The 27,734-nt window shown below is 37.3% G+C and overlaps 3 protein-coding genes across 6 annotated transcripts in view; 1 reads left to right on the top strand and 2 right to left on the bottom strand.

Moving 5' to 3' along the window:
* Nucleotides 1-18,072, bottom strand: part of Mgat2 (alpha-1,6-mannosyl-glycoprotein 2-beta-N-acetylglucosaminyltransferase) — a 48,558-nt gene extending 30,486 nt beyond the window's left edge. For 2 of the 3 annotated variants that reach the window (XM_046633557.2, XM_046633555.2), the window contains exon 1: nucleotides 17,905-18,072. The gene's annotated coding sequence lies outside the window, so the exon portion shown is untranslated. The remainder of the gene's footprint in view (nucleotides 1-17,904) is intronic. The other variant, XM_046633559.2, reaches the window with a different exon arrangement.
* A 4,181-nt stretch (nucleotides 18,073-22,253) lies between these two features.
* On the top strand, nucleotides 22,254-24,936 carry LOC124220867 (ras-related protein Rab-24). Of its 2 annotated transcripts, XM_046630241.2 has the most exons (5): nucleotides 22,254-22,639; nucleotides 23,585-23,673; nucleotides 23,821-24,095; nucleotides 24,292-24,444; nucleotides 24,555-24,936. In XM_046630241.2, exons 1-4 carry the CDS (start codon nucleotides 22,514-22,516, stop codon nucleotides 24,414-24,416), a joined length of 615 nt encoding a protein of 204 aa, XP_046486197.1. In that variant the 5' UTR covers nucleotides 22,254-22,513; the 3' UTR covers nucleotides 24,417-24,444; nucleotides 24,555-24,936. The 2 variants fall into 2 exon arrangements, with proteins under 2 accessions (XP_046486197.1, XP_046486196.1); XM_046630240.2 differs by lacking the exon at nucleotides 24,555-24,936 and having other exon boundaries at nucleotides 22,256-22,639; nucleotides 24,292-24,473.
* Pglym78 (phosphoglyceromutase 78) lies at nucleotides 24,524-27,729 on the bottom strand. The gene is made up of 3 exons (XM_046630234.2): nucleotides 27,539-27,729; nucleotides 26,667-27,164; nucleotides 24,524-26,568 (listed from the first exon to the last, which is right to left on the bottom strand). Exons 1-3 carry the CDS (start codon nucleotides 27,636-27,638, stop codon nucleotides 26,402-26,404), a joined length of 765 nt encoding a protein of 254 aa, XP_046486190.1. The 5' UTR covers nucleotides 27,639-27,729; the 3' UTR covers nucleotides 24,524-26,401.
* Between the last annotated feature and the right edge of the window lie 5 nt (nucleotides 27,730-27,734).

The raw sequence follows: 27,734 nt of genomic DNA on the forward strand, positions 1-27,734 counted from the left end.
GATCGATACGCCGCGAAACGTCGCAATCAAAACGGTATTCCTTCTCCGCGTACACCGTTACAAAAGGTGCGATAAGGTGCTTTTATTGAGTTGCGGTCCGGAGTCGTGATACTCTGCGAGTTACAACCGAGCGGTCAAGCCGACACCGGAAATGCGCAGTTTCCTTGGTATGGTGTACAAATTGCGCTTGTGCATTGTGGCGTCTCGGTTAGTTATATTATCCGGAACAAAACGAACGTGCCATTGTAGCTTCTCAAGTTTTCACGCAAATTCAGAGTTTTCGATTTGGGCGTTCTTCGCGATCGTCATTACGTTTGAAGATTCCTTCACGCGTTATCTCCGATGCACGAAGTAATTATAATCGTTGACGAAACTCTCCCCTCGTTCGCTCTTCTCTTCAACCCTCCGAAAGTTTACACAGTAAGGGTCCTCCATCTGTTTGGAGTAGCTGTTGAGTTCTCGACTCGCGAATGTTGTGCCTCTATATCTTCCGTCACTCGAGTCCCCGGGTTTAAGCAAATCTTGTTGTTCCTTCTCGAAGCCTGAGCCTGCACCCGGAATATCCAATGACGTGATTGCGAACCCTGAATTAAGAAGCAAGCGGCCCCTTTGAAAATATTCTCCCTCTCTCTCTCTCTCTCTCTCCTTTTTTTTTTTTTTAAAGCATCAACTCTCATCGCAAAGAAATTATCCCGCAGTTAATCTCCGTTATTCTTTTTGCACACTTTCACAATCGCCTGTTTATATACGTAGATATACATTATATAGATATATAGTATAAATGCACTGCTCGTTCTGCACACAATGTAAACCGAAACGCGTTATCTTTTTTCAGAAATAATGAAATTTATACCGGAAATCTAATTTCCCAACGATTTTCAAGATAGCTAATAAAAACGTACGAAAACTAGATCGTCATTTTTTCGGAGAGCTTCCTTCCTGTAAGAATTATACGTAAAATGGCTGAAGTATATTGAGACTCTGACGTTAATTTTTTATATACACAGAGAAATTTCTGCAGGTATAGAAAAAACCGAAGAGGGAGAGAAAATGCTGTCGGGGTTCTAGAAGGACGAGCTTGATCTTCACGGCGCTATAATTTTGGGAAAATAATTAACGCTCCTAGCTTCTCGGCCTGACGCGATTTCATCGGAACTTTAGGTGCTCAGTCACTCTCTTGGAAACGTGGCAAATAAAAAAAAAAAAAAGGAAGAGGAAGAAGAAAAAGAGGAGAAGAAGATCCGAAGCTGCACGAGGGTCCCATTATAGGTATATAAGGCGGGTATATACGTTACATAGGTATGTACGTACATATGCATATATACATATCCACCCATTCCCTTGATCCCGACAGTCAGCTTTTGTTTTCTGCATCCATAAGGCATTTTCCGTTCACCCCTGCAGCACATCGCTTACTTCGTGATCATCGTATCGAAGAAAAAACCCTTCCTCACTCCAACTTGGGACCACGACCTCTTTTCGCCGTTTTTAAATTTTCTACAGATGAAGTTCTTTTTCGAGGTGCATGGATTATCAACCGACCACGAACACGCGACGTTTTTAAGAAAAATATTGTTATATTAAAATTCATTAATTCGCTTATCCTATGTACGTATAATATTCCAGTTATTTGCTTTCGCGACGAAATATTAAAAACCGCCTGCGTTTTCCGATAAGATGATAATAGGAACGATAACGACGATAATCCAGGTCCAGCAGCAAATTTTATATCGAAAACTTTCACCGATTACCAAAGGGATGCAAGAGAAATATATATAGATATATATATATATATGTATAATTTTCCCCCTCGTGGATATAAAGAGGTTTTTTTTTTAATTTTCTTACCTTATTCCGATAATCTCGAAACGGTCCGTTGATTTATAATATAATCTCAAGTCTTCCGCCTTTGCGCCAAAGTTTAAATAATAAACCCCGTTCAACATAGATGTTTGAACGGTATGTGTATCAGGGTGATCGTTAATTTCCAACATACATTTCTCAGCCCTGGAATCGGCACCCTTTCCAATCAAGCTAAAAATCTGAAACAATTCACGCATTGTTTTTTCGTAATTATTCAAAGCTTCCAGGGGTGAAAAACCTATGACGGGAATTAACAACCATCCCAATGCGAGTTTTAACGAATACAAGTAAATTACGCAGTGTGATTCAATTGATTCTACGATTAAGAGAGAGTGAAAAATCGCGGAAACAATACGAAGGTAGTACGCGTAAATATGAAAAAATATGTACATATATGTGGCATAAAATATGCACACGGAAAATAAGAGGATGCAGAAATTAATAGCGAATAAGCGAGGAAGAAAAAACTGCACAGAGAACAAATAAAAAAAAAAAAGAAAAGAAAAAAAAAGATACAGGAGAGATTATAAAAAGACAACGAGATCGCGCGTGAGTTTCGCTGCAGTGCTAGGGCAGAGAGAACGAGGCTGAAGTTAGTAACGTTAACGAAACTTCATCAGGGAAAAAATCATTGTTGCACAATTTTCGAATGACTTTCGAGAATTTATCTTTCACAAAATAAAAGTACGTTTCATCGATAATTATTTACTAAATTTCATACGTACCGAAACATTCTAAGCAACGATTTTTCCCAAACATACATCATCGTAGTAACGTTAATTAATATTTCATTTAATTAATAACTAACTTCATCCTCATCAGATTTGACTCAAGTTTAACTTTAGTATGTGATATGTGTCGGTAGACAGGTTGTATAACACATAAATAAGACACATGCGGATATTAGCATATGCCGGTATTGTGCATGCGTTTGAATAAAGAGGAGGAAGCTCAAGTGTGGGAAGATGGCGGGATTTTACGACCTTACTTTATTCGCACACACATCTGCGAAGCATGGAATCTCCTTATACGCGGGCTGCCGCAATCGGCAAATGTGGTTGTACATAGACGTATGTGCGTACGTTGTACATACAGCGATATCATGGGAGTGCACGGCAGATTGCGCAATCGCAAAGTGATTCATGTGCCTTGCGTGTCGGCGGCCACGGCGGCAAAGGATCGGAAAGGAAATTCAGTCCGAATTGCCATTGGGGGAGGGGGGGGGGGGGGGGGATTCGAGACTGCGCGAAAGTGACGAAGGTGAGTTTTTGAAAGACGCAACGCGCAGATTCTTCTGCTTGCGAATCATCTCCGTGTGAAAAAATGTATTTCCCCCATCGATTGGGAATTTCGAATGATTTTAATTTTTCGATGAATAATTAATAATAAATTGCAGTCGTGTCACAGTGGATTGCGAAAATCGAACCGGTAAGGAATTGACGACGCGACATTAACGTGTGAATCATAAAACGGTATCGTGTACACCGGACGAAATATAAACTCGTAAAACTTTGACGCTCGTTCAATTGACTGTAGAATATTCGTCTCAAATTGATATGGAAAAAGTGTAAATTGAACGTAGTTTTATATTGACCCACTTAACCGTAACGAATAGAAGTTATATTGTGAATGTATCAATGGTACTGAAACAAAAAAGTTGTGACCTATTCCTAGTCCAGTTACAGTAGTTTAAAACTGTTAAATTATATTCGAATTAATATTAAAACTCAACTGTAACGATTCAAAGCACGGCTGTATGGTTCGAGAATAATTTCGCAACTGCTGTACAACGAAAATACATTGTAAATCGACGAAACTCGACTTTTTGTCTCGGAAAAGAGAACACCAAATAAAAAAGAACAAAAAAAACTATAGCAACGTTAGTTTGATATTTGTTATACGATGGAATATCAAACAAACGTGGGGTAAAAATGACGATCGTTATGACATGGATATATGTATATATGTCATCAAAGTCTCATATTGCGATACGAGCAAAAACACTTGACCCATATTCCCCGCATTAATGCGCATACGAAGAAAGAACGGTCGAGTTAAACAGTGTAAGGAGAGAGCATGAAACGATAAAAGATTACACGCACTCGCATTTGTGTAATTATAAACTACGAAAGATAGTCGACGCTTTATGCGAGGACGCGATCAGGAGCATCGCCGTCTCAAGTGCCAGGCTTTTATTACATGTCTGATAACTATAATGAGAGAAGGAGAAAAAGCGGATCAGAGAAATGGAAGGATGAACGCGAATGTTTGGTAATAACCGAGGTAAGCTGGATCAAAGTGAACGGATTATAGCTACATTCGAAACCGAAGAGCGTACCGAGAAAAAACTCGAAACACGATGATGTTAGCATTGCATTTGGAACAAGTTTCATTTTATATATTTGATAACTGTTCAGCCCGTCTTTGACAGGCGAGGAGATAATAATTCATCAGCACTTTGTACACGAAGCAGACGTTTTATGACATAGTGTAACAGATAAGTGATCTCTGCTGTCGGTGAAGTGGTTTCAGAGTATTCCTTGAACCGTCATGGTAACGCGATAGATTCTTTCACTTCATTCCAAGTATTATTACATTGATCTCAAGTTGCGCCTCGTCAACCGACTAAGAAATGGAATTGAAATGTTGCGTTACTTTTTTTGTTACCATTTTCTATCAAACCGTCCAACTGTTCATCGACGGTTTCGATTGATCGATTAATCGAAGTTGCCTCGTGATAATTCCGCAGGTCAAACAGCGTGTGACTTATGTATGATCACTGTGAGGCAACTTCGATTAACCGAAAAAAAACAAACAAATCGGCGATCAGCCGCACAGCACTGCTATTGATTGAAAATAAATAGCTAATTCAGTTTTAGCTACGGATCGATTACACGATGGTGAATACTCCCCCAATTTAAAAAACGATCCGTGTCACTCCGCACCTACGTATCAGGAAGCCCTTCAGGCTTGTACAAGGGCTGATATAGGATTCTCTTGTAAACTACCCACGCATCCCGCATGTGTGTGTGTGTGTGTGTGTATACTTATACAAATATACATGTGTACCAGGATGAAGAATGGCTTTCGAACGACATCCGTCAAGTTGACGTACCCATCGTGCCTCAATCACTCCACGGAAGGACTTGAATCAATGAAGCTTTTAGGTACTTTATATTTTCTTGGGTCTTATCGGATATTGGGTGATCAAGGGTAAAAGTCGAGAGCGGTAAAATTCAGTAAAACCGAATTTTTCTTACACGTTGCGAATATATTTTGCGAGCATTATGAGAAATTTCCTTGCAGGACTTGGCGTGTAAAAAAAGTTAGCGCGATTAATTCGTGCCAAGATTGGACAAGTTCTCTGAAAAAAATTACTTTTCTTTCTTCGTTGTGGGAAAAAAAAAACCGACTGGGTTAAACACGCGAGAATTTCTTTTTCCGGTGCAGAATAAAGGCAAAAATTATTACCTCGATGCGTCTGACGTACGACAAAAGGCAGGACGGACATAAGGTGAATGTGTCGGCGGAACGCAATGCAGTCAGAGATCCACGTTCCATGACGATGTGTCAGAAAAATATGGGAAAATAGAGAATAATCCTCGCCGAAACACCGGTAAAGTTAACCTCGCAGCCATACCGATGTAGCATTTAGAGCAAAAACTGCGTAACCAAAAATAACGCCATCTATTTCGAAAGATATTTTTCACGGTGAATAACGAGACGAAATACTTTGGTTAGGTACTGTGTATGTTCACGTGTACAGACACGATATTCCGTCGATCAATTTTAGACCGACGTTAACAGGGACTAAAATAGAAGAGTTCAAGCAGCGCTTCCTGTACATCTTGCGTGAAACAGTAAAAGCATAGAGCGTTCAATTTCCTGAACGCCTCAGAGACATGACAACCGTGTCTTTGACGGCAAAACACGCCCTTCGAGTCACGCTCTCGGCTCACTTCACAAGTAAATTATCAACGCTTTTTTACTTAGCTCGCACACTTTGCAGTGTACGTGAATTCGTGTACCGCGACACTCGGTATAAAAACTATTTGAATCTAACGACGAAAGAAAAAAATACCAATAACATCAACACAAATCAACGATGTTGATTGTAAAGTAAACTCCAAGACCTCATAGATGATAGTGTATCAGGTGTTTGGTATTTTTGTTGTTCTTTGATATTTTTTTCACGTACATTATACGTCATCTCGAAATAAATAAACTCGAAAATTATATGCAACGACTATCGTGAAATTTACACAGACGCGGATTGTTTCACTCACGTAGGTAAGTGAGAAAGATTTCATTCTCAATTTTTCCAACATCCGTTTACCATTATTATCGAATTAGATCACCTTGAAATCTCATTCATAATATGAAAGATCTAAAGGAAATTATAATTTGAACTGTTAACGTTAAAGAAAAAAAAATAAATAAATAAAACAATAGAAAAGTTGGAGAGATCATGCATACTACTTGTAAAAATCCGGTCTTCGTTTCACATTTACTGATAATTTTTCCCCGCCCTTTACACAACCGGTTTCACGGTCAGTGATGAAAGAAAACAAAGTCGACTTATCCTCAGGCATGAAAATATCTACGCAGATGAAATCGCTCGTTCAAACCTGATGAAATTAATACAATTTAGACTTTATTACCTAAAAGACTAGTCAAAATACGATTGGTGATCGGCACTAGAGACGTTAGGAGATGATGCGAGTCTGTTATAACAACGGTGTTAAATTGAATGGCAGACAAATGCGCTGGTGGATATGAATAGAAGACAGGTAACGATGACCACACTCTGATTACTCCGTGAGGATAGTCGGTGAAGGAAACCGGAATACAAGACCCGGCGTGTCAACTAAAGCGCTAGCGCTTCTTTAAGCTTGAATTGCTTGCCGAGTGTATTTGTGTCACGTTCCATTCGCCCGGTCTTCTATCACACCGGCTGTCTACGTACCGTAACTCTTCGCTCACGATTATACCATCAGTCACGCTCTTTGCCTCCCTATAGTCTGGCAAAGATACGATGAAAACGAGGTAAAAGAAGCACATCTGGTTCCGCAGTTATAGATTACAGGTAGGTAGGTTACAGGAGTGGCAGCGAGCTTCCTTGCGATTCGTTAAAACCGTTTGCTGATAAGTTTTTGCCACAGTACGAAGGTCCGCGAATGGGGGTTCCGATTAGATTACCGCGTTTTCACGATGAAAATAATTTCTCCATTGCGTACTGTTCGACATCAACCGGAATACAGAAGGTACCGTAAAATGGTGTGAGAATAAAAATTCCTGTACCGCGAGAAGGGATAAAAAGTACTTACTTACACGGACTGGATGATGAGAATCGAAAAGTGAAACCAGTGCAGCGAAGAGGATACGGAGGCTGTGAAAACAGGAGATGAATCAGGATCGGTGATACGGAGCAGAGGATTTGGGATACAGGGAATAGCGTGGGCGTGATGAGGGTTGAGATGTGCGGGGACGTGAGCAGACCAGGAAAGTGGTGAAAAAACGAGGATCCGCGGGAGACAAGCCGCGGGAAGTGCGCAAGAAATTAGAGAGAAATCTTGAGAGCGAGGTGAACGAGTGCGAATCCATATATCTATACGACTGATTCGTCTAATGATGAGAAGCTTAGAAAAGAGTGCCGTGTGGGTGGTGGGTACAACAAGAATTGATGTGGATGAGATGAGATGAGATGAGATGAGGGTAAGATGGAAAAAAAAACCGGCGAAAGCAGCGTCGGGAATACGAAGCACACGCAAGGTTCTGTTTCCGAGGGAGCAATTAAGGGCGAAGAAGCTTGTAAACGATGAATTCACTTCTGGAACTATCAAGTGAATTTATGTTCCGTCTTCTATGCAGCAACAAATCAAACTGACGCATTTCGCAACTCTGCAGTGAAGCTTCGCGAGTAGCGTTTCTCCCTCAAAGAGACGGAAAATGTTTGTACGTAGTACGTAGCTGAATACAAAGTAGGCATGATTCCGTACTGGTATTTACTCATAGATCTGGTGACAAGCGATTGCAATGATTTTACGCGATTTCAAAGTGACCGCTTTTTAAAAAGCTTTGCAATTTCAAAGGATTTCATACGATTCTATGCGATTTCATGTGATTTCAAGGGATTTTAAAGTGACTGCTTTCCAACATGGTTTGCGATTTCAACGAACAAATACCCCCTCGGTCTATATCCATTAAGGATATTGCAGAGCGGATTGAACCCCAAAGATATATCTGCGTACCGGATGAGGAACATGGGAAGCAAATGTTACTGCATCCGGTAAGAAGATGGGTCATATATTTTCGCTTAGGTCCGTCAAGATATTTCAGAGTGAGGGACTCCATTCAACCCGAACCTAAGTAGACGAGGAGTTTGGGTATACAACCCATTCCAGGCCAACCTTTCTGGGATAGTAAGGGTCCATTCTCTGAAAATGGAAGGCTTCTGCACACGGCGCACTTAGAGATAAGTGTGATAAAGAACTACCTACGTCTGCAAGAAATTTCATCGAAATAACTTTACAGCGAAACGAGGTGTGGCTGGGTTTTAGGATAATGCAGCGCTTTTTCTAAACTGCAGAAAAAGCTTGCAGTACCGATAATTTTGTGTTTGATGGTTCAACCGATTTATTAAACTCGGTTTTAAATCACCATTTAGATTGAAAATACATACCCAATGTATCCAATAGGCAAACTGCAGCACGAAACGTATTTTCATTTGATTTTATAACAGATATTAAATCTGACGGTAAAGACAATTATTACGGTAGACAATTATCAAAGACTGTTCAAACTTTTTGAAACCCGTTATTCATTTCTATTACTCGATCCATGTTTTCAAATATTTAACAACATTTGTCATAAATCGCAGTTTGGGCATTCAATTTTCTGCGGGTAATCCGGTCTGACGTTTATAATCACACGATACTTGCCACTTACAATTAACGAAAACTCCTTATAGAATTAATCGACATTTCCGTTTAGACAATCTGATGAAGATCGATCCGCTAAAAGTTGAAGCGCAGAATTATTATGAGAATAAGTGACAGAAAAGAAAAAACAATTCTATATTAGAGAACCGATTAAACCGAATTTCCGTGAAAACTGAACACTCCTTCTGCAATTTGTATAATTGAACGATAAAAAATACCTGTATTGAAAAATAATGATAAAAAAATTAAATACTCTTAAAAGTATAATTTATCATATACTATAGTCCGTATTCTTGTTCATCACACGTGCGAAGATATATTCTGAAACTCACTATTTATATGCCTCGAGGAACGCGGCCTTCTCGTTATACGCGGCTTGCAAAATCGGAATCTGAAGTGTGCAGCGTTACGAATAAATACGGAATTCATTCAACCGCGAGACGTGATAATAATATGTATTACATATACTTTATCTATTATATAGCAAGCGTTGCAAACGCGACTGATTGTGAACAAAAGCATGAGGTGGGGTTCAATTTCAAAGAGCTACGTATAATATTATTAGGTAGAGTATATACGTTGGTAAGCATATACGTATAGTTGCAACTTTATTTAATACACGGTACACACAATATGAGCAATACCAAATACACGCACCAAGTAATATAGTGTCGGACAGTTTCTCCGTGCGGTATATTCTAGACGATATTCAAGGTAAACCGGAAAACTTTGACTGATCATCGTACCTCTGTATGTATAATGCAAATTATTCTTTCTCCGTTAACCGGGCGTAAATTCGTTAGTAAGTTTCACAAATTATATCCGCAAACACGGAATTTCGGGAAAATCATGTGTGCATACGTATAATAATACAAGCAAAGTGTCGCTGTCGAATTTATGTCGTAATAACAGAGACTGGCTTATTTTTTTCATCGCTTGCAGAAGAAAGCGAAACAACATGTTGAAATTATTACAACGATCCGGACCCAGAATATTTTAATTAACGTTATTGAACTCAAGGGGAATTTTTTATTATGAACGGTTTTGTCTTTACGGTGAACAAACATTACGTTCCAAAATTTGAATGATGAAAATTAGAACAAATAATAATATTATACGAGGAATCGACGATAATTTTTAACGATAAAATTAAAACTTTTAGCAAACATTGAACCCAACCTGTCGACGAGTCAACACGATAACCATTTTGCAGACCGTAATTGAGTCAGCTTACACCGGATAAATAAATTGATAAATGTGAACGAAAAGGATATTAAAGCTGATGATTATACGTATATGTATATGTATATATATATATATATTACGCGAAATGAATGAAGAAGCGTATGCAATTATTACACAGTACAAAAAAATAAATAAAAAACAAAATACATTATATATTATACCTATGTATATTTTTCAACATACGAGAATTCAACTCGTGTGATATTTCAGTCGCGTTTTGCTCGCACGGAAGTTCCGAGACCTTCTTCTCTCTAATACCAGCATCATTCTTCAAGCATCATTGTTTTATTATTCGTTTACATAAAAATTTCACACTCGCACGTTGACTGAAATTTAAATATGACGCAGGTTTTATTTCATTATGTATTATAGCTTGGCAAAGCAGGATAACGATTACCAAAACACCGCGTGAATATTACGATAGGACATTTTAAAATTCGCGCCTAGTCAACAGCGAATATAAAAACTAAGGAACGTGATTATATTACAGACTCTTTTATCATATTACAATCTTATGGACGGCTGCTTGACCTTTTTACCGCTGGAATTTTCGCGTCGTTAAATCCACGGATAATATAACGAGAGTCCAAACTTCAAAGAGTACGTCGAACCTTGTTCGTGTATCCACCGTTGGCTGTGTGTGTTACATAAGTACATAAGTACATAAGTATGTGCATAATTCCGATGAGAGGGTAAGTAATCTCTTTATTATTATTGTTATTACTGTCATTATTATTTTTTTGTTTTTAGATAGCAAGAAAATAAGAAAAAACAATCGAAATTTCATTATTTTCAGAAATGCAAGCACGTATGTACTTGCTCATCTTATGAAATGTTATGTACTTGCTGTATCTTATGAAAGAATTACCAAAACAATCGATTCTCAATTAAACGATTATTTTTTCCCGATTAATCGAGTATAATCGATTATTTTTCAAACTCGATTAATCGACCGACTCAATTATTTTTCTTCGCAACCGGCTTTTGATTTTTACTCCCATGAACGACGCAATACAATATCAATTTATATGATTCAAGTATCAATTATTATCACCGTCTTACTTGCCAAGTACCTATTTGGTATAATAAGTGAAAGATAAATGAATATTTTCATCTAATGTTAAAAAATATTTTGACTGAACCTGTAAATTATCATAAACTTTTTCGCTGTTAAGACTGCATATTGAAATTTACGCTGTGTCTATTTGTGAGACAATGTACATATTTATCAAGTTTCAACATCGTTCACCGGATGCCATAGATGAAAGTTTTTACGCTCAAGTTTTTTTATATAGTGAAAAGAAAATGAACATAACATATTTTTACGTAGTTTCTATACACGTGTCAAGTTAAATTGAAGAACGATAAGTATCTCTAAATCTATAATCATCGTCTGATTTGCGGTGATGCAGAGATCAATGTTTTTGTTAAAACTTTTCTACTTCCATACAAATTCCGAACAATTGCAATCAATTTTCTCATTCATTATATATCATTCCCTGAATTTTCTTGTCTCATCCCATGAAAAGATCCGATATTTCAGTGTCGTTTTTTCGCTGTTCCAGCCTATTTTTCATCTATAATGTACAATAATATGTATTCCATTTCTTTCGCCAGCAAAGAAAATAAAAGACTTTAAGAACATCTGTCAACGTTAACCCGTATATATATATAGATATATACATAAAGAATTCCGTCGTAGACAAAGTTTCAAACAGAATCTAGCACCTAACTCGAGATAAGCAGCAGCGTTTACTTTGGTCTTTGAGCGTCTTCGCTCAACTTTCGAAACACTCGTTCGACGCAAGTAGTCAAATAAATCTTTCAGTCGTTGCACAGAGAAATAAACCAAGCAGCTATAATAAGTACAGAAACGAGTTAGCGTTGAATTAAACTTAATATTACAGCGTAAAATATTATGAATTTAAATTTTTAATAAAAAACATGTATGTAAAATTATTGTAAAATTTCATTTAAATTTCTTCACATTGCCTTATTTTGTTATACAATTTCTTTTTTTTTTCTCTCTGTTTATTACCTGATGGAGTCAATCTTTTGACGTGGATAAATTCAAACAAACCAAATCATACCACACGACAAAGGATGAAAAAAGATTCATATCAACACCGAGAGGTAAACATAAACCGAGCCAAAGTTGCTCAATAACGCTCTTTATAATATACACGATGAATAATTTATATGGGCCAAGTTAAAAATTCACGATCATATACCTATACACATATATATATGTATATTACAATAAAATGTCGCTCAAGTCGTAGAGACGAACAAAAAAAAAAAACTCTGCTCGTTTGAGCGATAGAAAATTATTACGCGAGAATCTCGTTGAATTTGTGTCAGGTATTATAATTTTTATTTCACTTATATATCAGGGAAACTAAAAAAAATTATAGTGGCAAGTTTTTTGTGTGTGTTTTTCTTTTTTTTCAACGACCTAATTATTTAAATAAATTATATGCGGTAAGAAAAGACGATTTCACGACGAACGACTGTGCGTTCGAAAAAATAAAAATAAATAACATTTAATAGCAGTGTCAAATAATTTGACACTGATTAATTTCTATTAATACACACGTCAAACTCTTTGCCTGACTTAAATATTAATATATACTCGACGATTTTCCTAGTTCGCGTGCACCGAAGACCCACCTAATAATAAACACTGCACCACTGCACGGTTGTAAGGCGTCCTCCTTATACCGAACATCTGCATACACTGCAACTTTTAAATATTCGCGAATATGCGCAGGTTGCGTTCTTCGCGACGGTATGTATTCATTCGTTTACTATGTATGAAATTGGAATTATAGGGGACACGAGAAAACAGACCGAACAACAGAGGTGGAGGTGAAAAAACAATTTGCAAAAACAAAAGGAAAAATCAAAATTCTGTTCTAGAGAGAGACGAAAAGAGGAAACGGATGATTTCTAAACGCGATATTGAAAGATTCAATTGAAAATTGTAATCAAAGCTTTACGATTATTTATACGATACGAATCGAAGATAAGAATTTGTATGTAAAAAAAAACAATCACACTTTTAATGCAATTTCATTGTTTTTTCATCCTGTCAAGTGAACGCATGAAAGATGCAATTTTCATTGCCAATGAAATATTCGTTACCGCGTATCTGCTTGCTACAGATTTTCATCAATCTTGAAAATGTTTGGTATAGAAACGGTTGAAACAAGGTGTATTTTCATGAATTAACCGACCATTACGATACTTGACTTTGACGAATGGGCAAAAAATATACCGTGCGTATAAAATACACCGATAAACATTTTCTGTTAAGAAACGAAGAAAAGGAATGAAACACGAACAAAAGGTTTATATGTCCAACCGTCAAACTCGTACTAATTTATGAAGATCCTGCCATGATTGATCGATGGCATCGACGTTGGATAAAGGAGAAAAAAAAAGGTGAACAATTATTATTATTACTATTATCCCGATAAATCACACGATTGTCGCTATAAGGCTTAAAATTTACGATAGCAATTGGTGAGAGAAGCAATTGACAATTACAGTTTCATCATATTGAAAAGCATATCAATGCGGAAGATTGTGGAGAGTGGAAAGTAAGGGGTTCAAAACTGGTTATTACATACATGCATATTGTTATTACAATTGGAGGCAATTATATCTGTCGCATTGTATTGAACCACGTACATAAAAGAATTTCAATTATTCTTTTATGCCCGCAAATGCAACGCCACCTTCCAATTATATTTACAAGGAAAAGCGGGGTGATGACAAATGTTGATTCTATCGGACATAATAATGGATTGGAAAGATTGGAAGTGAGGGGAACGAAATAAGGCACGAAAAAAGACTCGTACGGGTGAATTTTGCGAGGAGAGAGATCGATTGAGGATAAAGAATACCGTGGACGTTATATAAATACACGCTGTGTATTTCGGTGTACGGGGCATTCCATGCCAATTCTATAATATCGGATGTACGCGTGTAAATTCTCGTTCACTGACACCGTTTTCCCAACCTTACCGACGGTCTGAAGTCGGAAGAATAATTTGATTTATAAAAAAGCGGATTTGATCCGAGACGTCGAATTTTCAGCATGGAATGCCCTATGTATATCAACTGCTGCCGCCTTCTTTTCATATTGCTCTGGGCAATAAAGCGAGAATTTAATTTCGAAATTTCAGAACTGGAGGGAAACAGCGAGAGAAATATATTGATAAACACGGAGGAACAGCGAGTTTATTTGACGACAAATCCGCTTTATGAGCTATGCTAAAGAGAAAAATAAAATGGAAAAACGTGTCCATGACGGACGGTTTCAATTTTTTAATAACCTGACGTACATGAGAATCTGAAAAACGCGAGGTGAAAAATTATCGTCCAAAAACGTGAAAATTATCCAATAAATTCAATACTATTCAGTTTAATTTGTGCTGGAAAATTTTTCTCAACAATTGAACCTATATGAAACAGGTATAAACTTTCGATCGTACATATTATAACACGTGTAAAAGGTAATAATTTGAAAAATCTAGTATAGATTCAAAAAAAAAAAACACGAATAAATTCGAATTCTGACCTAGTTCAACAAGTAGTACGACATGAATAAGAATAAGAATTCATACAAAATTGGGCTCAAATTATGCCACGAAGATAGAGAGACAAAAAATGTAACATAATACGACCTATCTAATGTTGTTCATCTATGCGTGGGTTTATTTGTTGAAATTTATTCACGCGGTTCTCAAATGTTTACTGTGGTAAGAGGATAAGGTCAGTCACCATGTTTCAATGGCATAAATTTAAGTGGATCAACCGTGCGAATTAGGTAAACTTTTTAAACCGTCGCTTCGTAATGTTTCTGCATCGGCGCGTTTTAAACAAATAAATTTGACCCGTGGAAATGTTATGAAAATCAAGTACAGGCGTGTAAAAAAAATTTCTCCGTATAATTAACCAATTTTTGAAAATTGACATTGAACTTCGTATACATACGTAATATTTCCGAGAATTATCTCAGAAATTTTCATTTTAATCTTATTTTTATCGTCGACGTTTAACATCAAGTTATTTCAAGTGGATGTAAGAAATATTCAACGGAACTTCCAAAGGGTAATTCCTAAAAAGTCTCAAATTTTCGTTAAACATTTCATTCTGTAGCTATAAGTTCAATTTACATGAAAATAATGGAAATGCCTACAGAAAAAAATCGTCGAGGCCAGACGATTGAATCGGACGATTAATTGCTCAGAAAGAAATCAGGTAAATGAAATAAGGCGATTACAGAAAAGCGGTACACTTATGATGGTTAACCGGTGAATATTTGACGACATAGATATAAAGAACGAATTCGAGTGTTCAACCGGAGAAACGAAAAGGTCGGTCACGCAACACATCGATCAAGGAGTATCAGGTTACAGGGTTTTCAAGTATGAATAAACGCGAATGATGTACTGCCGTGGAGGAACCGACGTCTCTTGTGATATGTAGTTGGATATACGGCAATGCAGCCAATTGAAAATAGCGCGATCGATTTTTATCACTTGCCAAACCCGCCTGACACATGCATTTCGCATGCCAAATACGCCTGCGGCAACGAGCATTAGGGGTCTTATCTTCCTCGTTCGCCTTCGGATTTATTAAATTTATGCACAATCACGTGCCACGTACAATTCAAATATACCAAAACTAATAAAGGACAACGCGTGAAGTTTGACGGTAACAATTACAGAGCGTTCTTTCTACCTTTACAAATACGTTAATGTATTTTGCACGTACATATGTTACCTAATTCCATCAACACGAGATGCCGTTTATAATTCAGTCGTCACCTGCACCGCGACTGCCTGATGTATATAACCGACAAAAACCACGAGGTCACTTTAATCAGGCTCACAATCAGCTTCTTAAATTTTGACCTACAGAATGGGAATTTTCCGCTAAAAAGAAAAGAGGGGAAATTTCGAAAAGTAATTTAATTTGTGACCAAATGTTTCATACAATTGATTGTGAAACGTTTATTTGTCTAGTAAAAATCTTTTCTCCTATAAAACAAAAAAACACTGTTAATATACGGGCTGGTGAAAAAATGTTGTGTGAGATCAAAATAGAATTAACGTGGACAGAATTCCACTTTTTTTTTTTTTTGGTTCAACTACCGCACCTTTGTCAAATAATTGGCTGCATCAATTTGTTGATTTTATATTGTGCAGCGAGATATTACACTCACAATCGTAGTATCAAGCGAAGATTAAATCGTTTGACGAATCGAGCACGATAGTTTCGAAATTGCGAATAATTATTAGTCAAAATATAAAATTCTGTTGTAAAGTTTCACATTTTCCATGCGAAGACGGTAAGATCCGGAGAAGATTAAGATGAGAACAAGCCGGTGTCGGTTCGAAACGTAACTTGTGAGTATGCAAATTTTATCAACGTGAAATGACTTCATCACGTCGAATGTAATGGCAGAATTTATTAGCGGTTGATTAGCGAAGCTGGATTCTGTAATTAGTTTTTGAATAAATCTGAGTCGTACTTGACAACAGTTAGAATTCTCTTCAATCCCGCACGAATTTGTATATACCTGTAACCAATACATATGTATATTCGCTTTGAAATCAAATTTTCATTTACACCTTCGTTCACCTGCGGCCTTGAATTGTCTTGAGGAATTCGAAAATTCAACGATAATTTAACTTGCACGTGGTTTTTCAATCACACGGAACACGGAAGCAATGTCGTATATATATATACTATAAATAGTGGTAAAATGTATTTTCGTACATCGATACAACACTGACGTGAAAAACAAGTAACGAATAAAGTGCCGTACCATAAGAACTAGTTGAATTTCCATATCACCAATTCGTATACTGTATCATAGTGATCTCTGTACATAATCTACCATGAAAACCCTTTTCTTCGAATGAAATTTAAAATATGACCAAGGAGGTGCTAATAGTCAGTCCTTACCGACTGACAATGAGTAAAATTTCACTTCTTTTTACTGTTATCACAGCCTCTGCAGCACTGCTGTCAAAATACCGCAGTCATCGTAATTCCACATTGAATCCCGAACGAAACTGTCGGATAACTTTTTCACTTCGTGCGAATATAACACAAGGAAAAGTATTCCTGCATTAAGTGGTAATTCGATTTCAGAAATACATTTCTTGTAATTATTATCGCGTGAAACTGACATTCCTTTTTGACATTTGTATTCGGTATTGCAAGTACAATAGCGCTGACTGCGGTATTCTGACATCAGTAATGCGCATACTTCGAATATAGAATAGTAAAACTAAACGACGTTACATTTAACATGGTCCGTGAAGACTGACCATAACATCCTCTCGATCATAGCAATCGCGATTTCCTGCTTCAACGTGTTCAATGTTTTTTTCATCTCACAGAAAAGTAGTAAGCAAGATCGGCAAACAAGCAAGGGTTGCAACCCCACCCCGAGTTGATTCTACCGCGATAATATCCCGCGCCGAGAAGATGCGGATCACCGAGTGAAAATATCATCAGTTTTACGGCTTCGCCACCGATAATCTAGGAGAGGGGGGGGAGGGGGGTGAGGACACATGTCCACCCCCACAAACTCCCATATGCAACTATGTTCAGCATGCACACACCGAAAGGCGTCGCTGGATGCATTATGCATGCGGTGGGACCGCCTCACGTTCGATCTGAACTAGGCAGCAGCAGCAGCAGCAACAGCAGGCGGTGGGCGCCTCAATCGTGTGTATTCGTCGCTGCCGGGAGAATTTCGCGGTCTCCTAGTTCGTTCGGTACTTGCTCGTGAATAAAAGTAACGATAGCGGAGACTTGGAGGGCGACTTACCCATGACTGCTACCTAAGCTTGTAGTCTGGTTCGTCGATGACAATCATGTCGATTCCTCTCAAACTGTCACTTAACCGTTCACTTTGAAATTGTTGGGGAACACAGCGCCCGACGTACGGAGAGAGCAGCTCCACTCTCTCGACGCCGCCCTCGCCGCATTCTGACGACCCGCTGTTCCAAACAGGGTTGCCAGATAGATAGTACCGCAAACCGCCGCAAAGAGGCGCATGGTCGACCACAGTCACTCAACAAATGTAGCCAACCTTCCAACTAACAATAGACCCTGTGTGTAGTAGAAGAAAATGTTACTACTATGCGTCTTAAATCAAACTGTTGGCGAATATATGACGAAGTATTGTGCGTATTATGCAAAACGCAAAATACGCGCGTTGATTTTTGGAGCTATACTCTGAATTATAACTTTACCAATTTTTCAGACACGTCAAAGAATCAGGTTTTCTATAAGTGCCCATTTAATTTTTAAATTGAATGCAGAACTTATCACAAAACGATTCCCGGTAGTCTCTATACTTTAGAATGTATGAAGGACTCCAGAGAACGTCGGTAAAAATAAAACTTGACTAATTATTACGTATCATTTGTTACATTTTAGTTTTAAATCGTTTGTATTGTACTGCAGTTTTTCTTTTCGATTAACGCTTATAATGTAATGTTAGCAACAAGTTGTATTATTGTAATATTAAGAAGATTTATGTTTTAGCATAAATAAACTTGGAGCTACCAAGTCCTTTTTTTCTCGTGTATATGGTCTTATATTATATTTAATTTCTGGTATTAAGAAATCTCGTTCTTTTTTTATCATCTCAAGTTATTGCTACGATCCATTTGAGGGAAACCAGTAGTAAATTTCAACAGTTATTACTAGAAACTGTTATGCATTAGTTGGCGGTCAGATACGTATAAGATATAAAAAATGAACAATACTGCTGTATGTCTGAGTAACAAAAAAATACTTCTAGCGATAAAGATATAAAAAATCAACTTGCTTATGTCAATTTACAACAAGTTGTATTCAATTCTGTTGATTTATCTTTGGAATAAGCCATACTATCGCTCCATCAGGGATAAAAAGTGATCTATAAAAATTTACTGATTTAATTCAACTAGATCGCAGAGTCACCTTCAACCAATTCAAAAATTATATCGAACATTTCCTACATCACTTCGGTGTAGTTCTGTTCCTAGGTCCTATTTGCCAAGCGTTCCGTTACAGGCCGATACATGTAGCTCGATTTGAATTTACCGAGCACGTGAATCGAAGGTTCGAATGTTTTGCAACACTTCCCTTAAAGCCTTAAAATATAACCGCTTCCGTAACAGTGCTTCTGGCATCGGAGTTTAGAGTTTGTTACGAATTCGGCCTTTTATGAGCGTCAGAGTTGAGAAGGCTCTTTCGAATACCGCGTTGCTCGTAGGGGTGACCAGCATCTTCAACTTCTATCTCTTATAAATTGAGATGTCATATTCCGAGCTTCGCGAGGCTTAAGCACTTTGTTTTGTGGAACCGTGTGTGCTTTGATACGCTTCCCTTTACGAGGTTTGATAAGAACCCGCCCAAGTGAACCACGGAATGCATGGCAGAATGCATGACAACATGTAGTGCCAACTTCATGTCCGATGTAATGATGAAATATTTTACTGAAAGCGTCGCAAAACTCAAAAAAATTAGGGAAACGAACGTGTTTTACACCCAACATAACGAAGATGAGGGTATCAAGGGGTATTTCACGGAAGCGATTGAGGTGTTAATATTATTAGAAATAATTTCGTAATCCTCGAAATCACTTTGTCATCTCCACAATCACACTGAAATCAGTAATGATCAAATATAATTCTGATTTAGTCATTATTGGTAATCGAGAGAAATCGTTTAGGATTACAGGAATCTCTTTGTAATCTCCAGAAATCATATGAAATCTTAGAAATCGTGAGAAAATACGTAATCAATATAAAATTTATTTGTCAAGTAATCTCTCCTAATCACTCAAAATGTAAGTAATCATGAAATACGTATAATCATGGTGCCAATTTTTGCTCTTGAGAAACACTCCCTGGAGGATATTTTTCAAACTCAAGGCAACGTAACGTTTCGATCAAAAGACGGGAACCGTGAACTGTGAAAGTGTTAACCGAGGTCCGCTATTGTCGTCTTTGTCGGAAATATTAATTGTCTCAGAGGAATTTTCATAAGTTTGTGTAATCATCTGAATTCATTCGACATCAAACACTCGTTTACACCATCTTACAATTAGGTACAAGAATCCCTACTGAAGATGTTCAAGTGATAAATCATAAAGTGTTAGAGACGAATTCAGTATGTAATTTATTACATTACTTTTCTTCTAAATTCGATACAATATATAAAAAATGATTAGGATATATTTGATGTCTGCGGATTCGTGCTTATGTACTGTCCTATGTGATTTTTTATATATTTTATCGTAATTTATTAATCAGGTAATAAATTGCACGCTGAATTCTTCCATAACATTTTACGATTTATCACATGAACATTTTGTGTCGCACGCTCTCACTGCGCAATTATCATAGCGCTAGCTAGACCGATCAGAAGGCAGCTTTAAACGGAAAATCTGTTTTTCACCGGTGGAACGAAAACAGTTCGAAACAAAGTTTGCAGTGTACTTCATTGGAATCGTTTTTATATATGCTGCACCCATCCTATATAATAACATTATAGTTTCACCAAGGAACAAATAGACTAATAATAGGTGATTAACTTTTAATGATTATATTAATTTCAATGTAAGTTTACCTTTCCCACTGAACTCTATAATATAGTACATTGACCTTTCCTCCACGATTCGCAGATAATCAACAGGTCGTAGGTATCATGAGGACTGACAACGAATACGAACAATCGAGGAAGAAGAAAAATAGCGTTATTCATAATCTGTAATTTCGAGGTTGTTTATCCGTTGCCATGGCCGATTTCAACACACGTGTTACAGCACGATATTGAATTTTGCAGCTACGTAGCCGCAGAAATAATTGCGGCTCGGTCGGAAACAGCCAATATGGATAGCTAGATTTTTGTGGATTCGTGGTAGATTTCAACATACGGTTCACAGATAGCTGTGACGCGCCTTTGTTTATAAAGTTACTTTAACCCCTTTAACCGCGATTATTTCGCCGTCATGAATTCTCGCAGATTGAATTCGGCACACCCGCCCGTCTAGCGCTTGTTCGACTGACTTCAATCTGGCCATGCCTTAAGTGCTGCCATCTATTGCTCGGTTGGGCAATGTTGAAGCGCGTGACGCCAGGAATTCGGTGTTGACAAGCACTGTTGCAGTTGGTTCGCCATGATCGAGTACAACTAAGGGTGCGTACTGAAATTAGCTCGCAGCGCTAAAAAGTGCCTGTGACAGAGGCAGAGCCAATCACGAACTCGGTAGCGCAAGAGAGATGAAAGATTGTTGATAACACTGGGAGCTAATATCGAAACGCACCCTAAATACTCTATCGTTATCGCAGAAACGTTTTGCGTCATATTTACGCATACTTATTACCGTATACTAACGCCGAGGAATGTTCAGCCTTATTTCACTCAGTGCTAACATTATCTTAGATGAGTGAAAGAAACATGATCACTTTTTAGAAAAGAATATCAGAGTCTTCTTCGGTTGACAACTAAGCGATTAGTAGGAAATTTTACTCAGGAGTGTTTTTCTTCAAAATGGTCATCCAATGGTTAATGCCTGATGGACCTATTACACCGGCCTTAAACATGGAAACAAGCCACCTCGGCGCCTACAGACAGGCAACCGGGCGTTACAATTCGTTCATGAGATGGCAAATTATAACTCCGGTTGTCTATCTGTAGGCACCGAGGTGGCTTGTTTTCACGTTTGGCCCCGGTATGGACTGAACGTATTCACCAGGTAATTTCGAAGTCAAATAGAAAAAATGTTGTATTACGGAACACAAAATGATCAAAACACCTTCGAATTAAAGTGAAGGACATTCTGAATAGATTCGAATTCGCAATACGCATGAACTCTTTTCTAAGTTGATTGAATGAAAATTGGAAATTTAGAGCACATACGCTCTAAGGCTGGGATTTCATGGGCAGTAAAAAGTAACAGCAACAGCAGGAATTCACTGAAAGTTACTAACACTTCCGGCAAAAGTTGTTGCTGCTTGAAATTCATTCGTCCGAATAGCAGAGCAGCAAATGCAAGACATTTTATGAACAGCGTTGCGACTGCGTCAAACCACTTAAACTGCTGCTGTTTTTTGCTGCCCATGAAGTTCAGGTTGGAAATGCATTTACACAGGTTAAGTAAATTACCGCCAGAGGTAGTAACCTTACTATAATGTTGGATTGTTGTTATTGTCTGGTTAATTTACGTTGTCATTATTATGACTGTCGGTAGTATCAGTAGTATGTAAATCAGTCGCTCATCGTGGTTACGGCCTCCGGGAAGTTTATTTATTCACTGCGGAGCACGCTGCGGAGTAAGGATAAGAGTGCGATGTGTCATGCTACCGACAACAAAAATTAACCACTGACAGATATCGCTAAAGTTGCATTGCAGTCTTTAGCTAGTTCAGATTTGTAGTTTGATGTACAACGACATGCCCAAGGTAGATTTAAAAGTCGTTTTACTCGGGAGTTCAAACGTTGGTAAAACGAGTCTCCTTGAACGATTTATAGACGATAGATTCAATGAAAATTTACCCAATCAAAGTGTAAGTACGCCTCTATTGTACATCACACATACCTATATACTAACCATGCAATCTCGCTTGTCACGAGATAATGAATCTGAGTGATGTCAAAATTACCAGCCCATGTAAGGACTTGCCAAACTGTATCATCCTTCGTATTTGCACCCTAACCAATGACTAGACTTTTCCAGGGTGTCCAGCAACCGGGAATTCCTGAAAAACCGGGAATTGTATGAAATTTCCAAAGTGCCCTTGAAAATACGGGAATTCGCGCTGTTTGCTGTACATTGCTGTTTCTACATTCACTCGCTGAAAAACGAATTTTTGTAAATAAATATTTCTTCGAAATATCGCTGCAATTTTAGAATATTTAGAACACATACAAAGTCAAAATGTAGAAAGGTTAGAGTATAGAGAGCTGTAATGTAAAATTGTCACAACAAATAAGAATACATCAGCATTGTGACGCTTCTATATTCTGATTTTCTATACTTTACCTTTTGTTTTGACATTTTCTGTACTTCGGCTTTCTACATTTCGAAATTCTATGAAATACATTTTCGTGTATTTGAAAACTCGATATCGTGACCCTTTTGTTTTCTGATTTTTCCACATTTGTGACTTCACCCGAATTCATCAGTTCTACACGCCGTCGAATATACCACTATTCAATGTTGTTTATGTCATGATAACGCACAAATATCATAGAAATCATTACGTACGAATATACGAGTTTTGAAAAAAAGTAACTGGCAATATACAGGAACTTTTAATTCTAATATCGCTGGACACCGTGATTTCGTTAACTCAGAAATAGTCTCAATAGTAAATAAAATGCCAATTTAAGTTTTTAGAAAAATATATATATATATCACGGTTTTCCCATAGCGAGACCCGCTACTTTCTATTTTACACATACCTTGACACGAAAATAATTATTTCATTTATTTTTAATATGACCCACAGACAATAGGCGCAGCATTTGCATCAAAAGAAGTCTGCGTTAATAACATTAAATTTACTCTTGGAATATGGGATACTGCTGGCAGTGAAAGGTAAGCGAATGAAATTGATATTTGCCCATTTTGGAACAGATAAAATTACACAGTGTAATTACAGATTGATGTTACACATCGAGAAGCTAAAAGTCGAAGCTAATAATGATGCCAACTAGAAGTAATTTGTTTTTCTATTTAATGCAGGTACCAATCTATGACAAAATTATATTATCGCGGAGCTAAGGCTGCAATTGTCTGTTACGATGTGACAAATTTAGAGTCTTGGGAGAGGGCAAAATACTGGGTTAGAGAACTCAGGAGCGTAGAAGAGACGTGCGTTGTATACCTTTGCGGAACAAAAAAGGATATTCTAGACGAGGGCAAGACAGCAACCCCTGATCTGGACATTGTGGAAAGATACGCAGCTGGAATTCAATGCAAATTCTATTTAGTATCCAACAAAACTGGAGAGAAAACGTGTAAGTTCCAAAGCATACCACAGGGAATGGCTAGATAGGAAATCTTAGACTGTTTAAATAGAAACATTTCAAGTTTTCGCATTTAAGACACATAAATTTTGTTACTAATTACGTAGCATGACATTTTAAATTTTCAAACTAGCACTTTTTTTATCACTCAGACATCATGTTAATCACTTTCTTTATAATCCAACAGCCGAATTATTTGATGAAATATCCAAAGACTACATCTCAGATCCGGACAATCTACATTCAGTTATGGAGGCAATTACTTTGACTGCAAATTCAAAGACAGATTCTCGTTGCTGTCCAATAGGTTGACTGGATGAAATAAAACATGACATTAAAGGTTTTTAGATGATTTGATGATGTGAACAACTTACGCGTTACTCCAAGTTAATATTGAAAGCACTGATTTTTGCCCAAGCTTAAATTTATAATGTTTTTTTTTATGTACAGATACGTGTATTGTATGTACATACATGAGATGAAGAATTATTTTCGTAAAATAAGTATGTATACCCAGCGTTATTCTGTAAGTACATATAGTCGGTAATTGACCTTACATCGATTTATGCACTTGAACAAAAGTTGCTTGTGATATTTTCAACTATACCAAATTGCAGTGCCAGCGGCAGTGTAATCGAATAGATTTACAATGTATATCATTCAACGTCATTTGATTATTTACTTTTTTATGTACAGATTTCAGTATCTAATACTGACTGCTTTGTAAGGATTTCAGTAAAGGCATATACTAGGTTCGGTAAAATTGCGACAAATATTATTTGAGAAAATGATTTGAAGTAAGAAGAATGTTCAAAGCAGTGTGCTCGATGAATTTTGTGCAAAAATATCTAGCAGCTTCATTTGCTTTGAAAAGAATTACATCAACCATTTTAGTGAGTACGTGCCGAGTAAAATAAAGATTCCCTAAATACTCTGTGTTATATTCCTAATGTGGTAATTGTTACCGTCTTGATACAAACTATATAGTTACTTTGATAGTTACCCGACACTTTCTAGACCACGGAACAAGTTTGGTTCTCATTCCTATTTATGTCGATGCCAGATGAACAAATTCATTCGCTATATTTTGAAATCAACAGCGTTGCAAAATATTAGACCATCTTTTACCATTAATCAATTAGAATCTGTATCTTGAGTAATATCAATTTGTGAATTGTGTTCCACATTGACCAATAATTATTGGATTCTTTTGTAGGGAAAAGAAATGTTCAATGCTATTTGAATCAAATCTTTCATCGAATATTGCATTATCTTATAATAAAACTTGCGTTACTCTGTTTTTGTGAGCTAAAACTCTGTTCGCAAATTTAAGAAGCTTTAACGCTTGCTTTTGAAATTTACACAAAGTTCGTGTGAATACTCAATATTACAATTACATTATATTTTTATCTACTTCAGTTAAAATTACGATTGCTGGATTTTACAAATTAAACGTACGATTTTGCTAACATTTTATTATAAGTCAGTTATTACTTATCAAAATTAAACTCAATAACTGTTGATTTCATATGTGTAGTCTCCTATGGAACGTTGAACTAACCAGTAGTGTTTTGTAATAAGAATATCTGTACATAACAGATTTATACGCATCTGGAACCTGATTTTGTTATTTTGCAATTCGAAAGAGAAAATAAGAAATTTGTATCCGCTCAATCCTTATAATTTTACTTCTTTACCTCTGCAATGAATTTAAACTTTTAAATTTATACTGGTGACTACTGCTTCAAAATAATTAGAATATAAAACCTACCTCACCATTATTCATGTTGACTTTTACATTAGAGTACACTGAACTTATAAAGAAATTTGATAATAAAATCTTTCCAATAAAATTTTTCTTATTCATTACCTACGTTTTCATATTCAGAATTAAAATATTCACTCATTCATCTCTGTGAAATAGTAATATTGGATAATTAACGTTTTAATTTAATTTTTCCAGTTCGAAAATCATATCTATATTTTAAAATACCTCGTTTGTACGTCGACATGGTAAAACATGTTGATCCCTGCCTGAGGTAATATTCTACTGAAATGACCCATAATATTCGAATCACAGTTGTATAAAAATCATGTTACGCAATTTGCTTATAACTTAAAATTCATTTTATTAGTAACATTCATTCATAGATACGTTCAGACTAGTACAATAGACAGTTATTGAATAATTTATACAACGTACCGTTTATGCTGGTTCATAAATAGCCACATGGGGGAAATATTCTAATGATAATAATACCCGGATCTCACGCTGAAGCAATATCATACTCCACAGATTACTTAGCCTTGCCTTGGGCAGCGACCGCAGCTATTGCTGCTTTAACAGTCTCCTCATCGCCAAGGAATTTCATCGATACAATAGGTTTGAAATTCTCATCCAGTTCGTAGACAAATGGAATTCCCGTCGGTAGATTGAGACCCATAATTTGTTCATTGCTAAGTTCTAAGAGAAAAAAAATCCCACAACTATTATCATTTTGTTCCACCACTGAGCTTGATCATTCTTCTGATGGCATACAAATTCAACAAAGAGATATTTACCATCAAGATGCTTCACAATACCACGCAGACTATTCCCATGTGCAGCTATGATGATCTTCTTTCCTTCCTTAAGCTGAGGAATGATGGTGTTGTTCCAATAGGGAAGAGTTCTTTCAATTGTTAGTTTCAAAGACTCAAATTTAGGGAATTCCTCGGACTTGGGTTCCGCAGCATACCTCGGGTCTTTGACAATAGTTTCGTAGTATTTGTGATCGGGTTCCATGGGAGGTGGCGGAGTATCAAACGACCTTCTCCAAATCTGAACCTGCGCCTCGCCGTACTTGGCTGCTGTTTCAGCTTTGTTCATTCCGGTAAGTCCTCCGTAGTGGCGCTCGTTGAGACGCCATGTTTTTTCAGTTGGCAAATTCTCCTGGCCAATTTCTTTTAGTATAGCTTGAAGCGTCGTCTGGGCCCGAGTGAGCATCGACGTGTGAGCTACGTCAAAGGTGTAACCCTCCGCCTTGAGAGCTTTTCCAGCAGCAACCGCTTCGCTCTTTCCTTAAATTTGGTTTAAACATCTTATATTGCGATAAATTTTGTTTCACCGAGCGATTCAATTGATCAGGAATCAGTTCTACGTGAAATGTATATGCGATATCGGCAATAAGTAAGGTACAGGTAAATCGATAATCGGTTCGAAAAACAGGCCAGTATCGAGATGGCGTAATCTAATAAAAATAAATAGGAAGCAAGTTTTCAGTCGTGTTGCCGCGTTATTGCAGAAGACGCTTATGTGTTTGACAAATCAGAGTGATCGACCTTTTGCCCTTGAGGAACCGACATGCCCGTACCAAACCGCCATTGAAAAAGTTAAAGCCGGAGTCTTACAATCCGCTTCTCCTTTAATAGTGAAAATGCAATTAGTTCCTTACCCTTCTCTGATAAACCAGCGTCGAACCATCCGCAGAAAAGATTGAGCTGATTCCATTCGCTCTCGCCGTGGCGAACCATTACAATTCTGTACTTGGACATTGTGGCGGCGCAAGAACAATTCAAATCGCGTGTGTACCGCACGAATTTACTCGGTGAACTGATGGTAGCGATGGTACTGCGGCCACTACGCGGAGC

The sequence above is a fragment of the Neodiprion pinetum genome, chromosome 6 (genome assembly GCF_021155775.2).
Source record: "Neodiprion pinetum isolate iyNeoPine1 chromosome 6, iyNeoPine1.2, whole genome shotgun sequence".
Classification (NCBI taxonomy): domain Eukaryota; kingdom Metazoa; phylum Arthropoda; class Insecta; order Hymenoptera; family Diprionidae; genus Neodiprion; species Neodiprion pinetum.

Excerpts from the sequence above, each read along its gene's own strand:
- LOC124220867 (XM_046630241.2), top strand. The coding sequence starts at position 22,514 with ATGTACAACGACATGCCCAAGGTAGATTTAAAAGTCGTTTTACTCGGG. Across the intron at positions 23,674-23,820 it reads GATACTGCTGGCAGTGAAAG|GTACCAATCTATGACAAAAT; the intron begins GTAAGCGAATGA and ends TATTTAATGCAG. Across the intron at positions 24,096-24,291 it reads CAAAACTGGAGAGAAAACGT|CCGAATTATTTGATGAAATA; the intron begins GTAAGTTCCAAA and ends ATAATCCAACAG.
- Pglym78 (XM_046630234.2), bottom strand. The coding sequence starts at position 27,638 with ATGTCCAAGTACAGAATTGTAATGGTTCGCCACGGCGAGAGCGAATGG. Across the intron at positions 27,165-27,538 it reads CGCTGGTTTATCAGAGAAGG|GAAAGAGCGAAGCGGTTGCT; the intron begins GTAAGGAACTAA and ends ACCAAATTTAAG. Across the intron at positions 26,569-26,666 it reads TATTGTGAAGCATCTTGATG|AACTTAGCAATGAACAAATT; the intron begins GTAAATATCTCT and ends TTTTTCTCTTAG.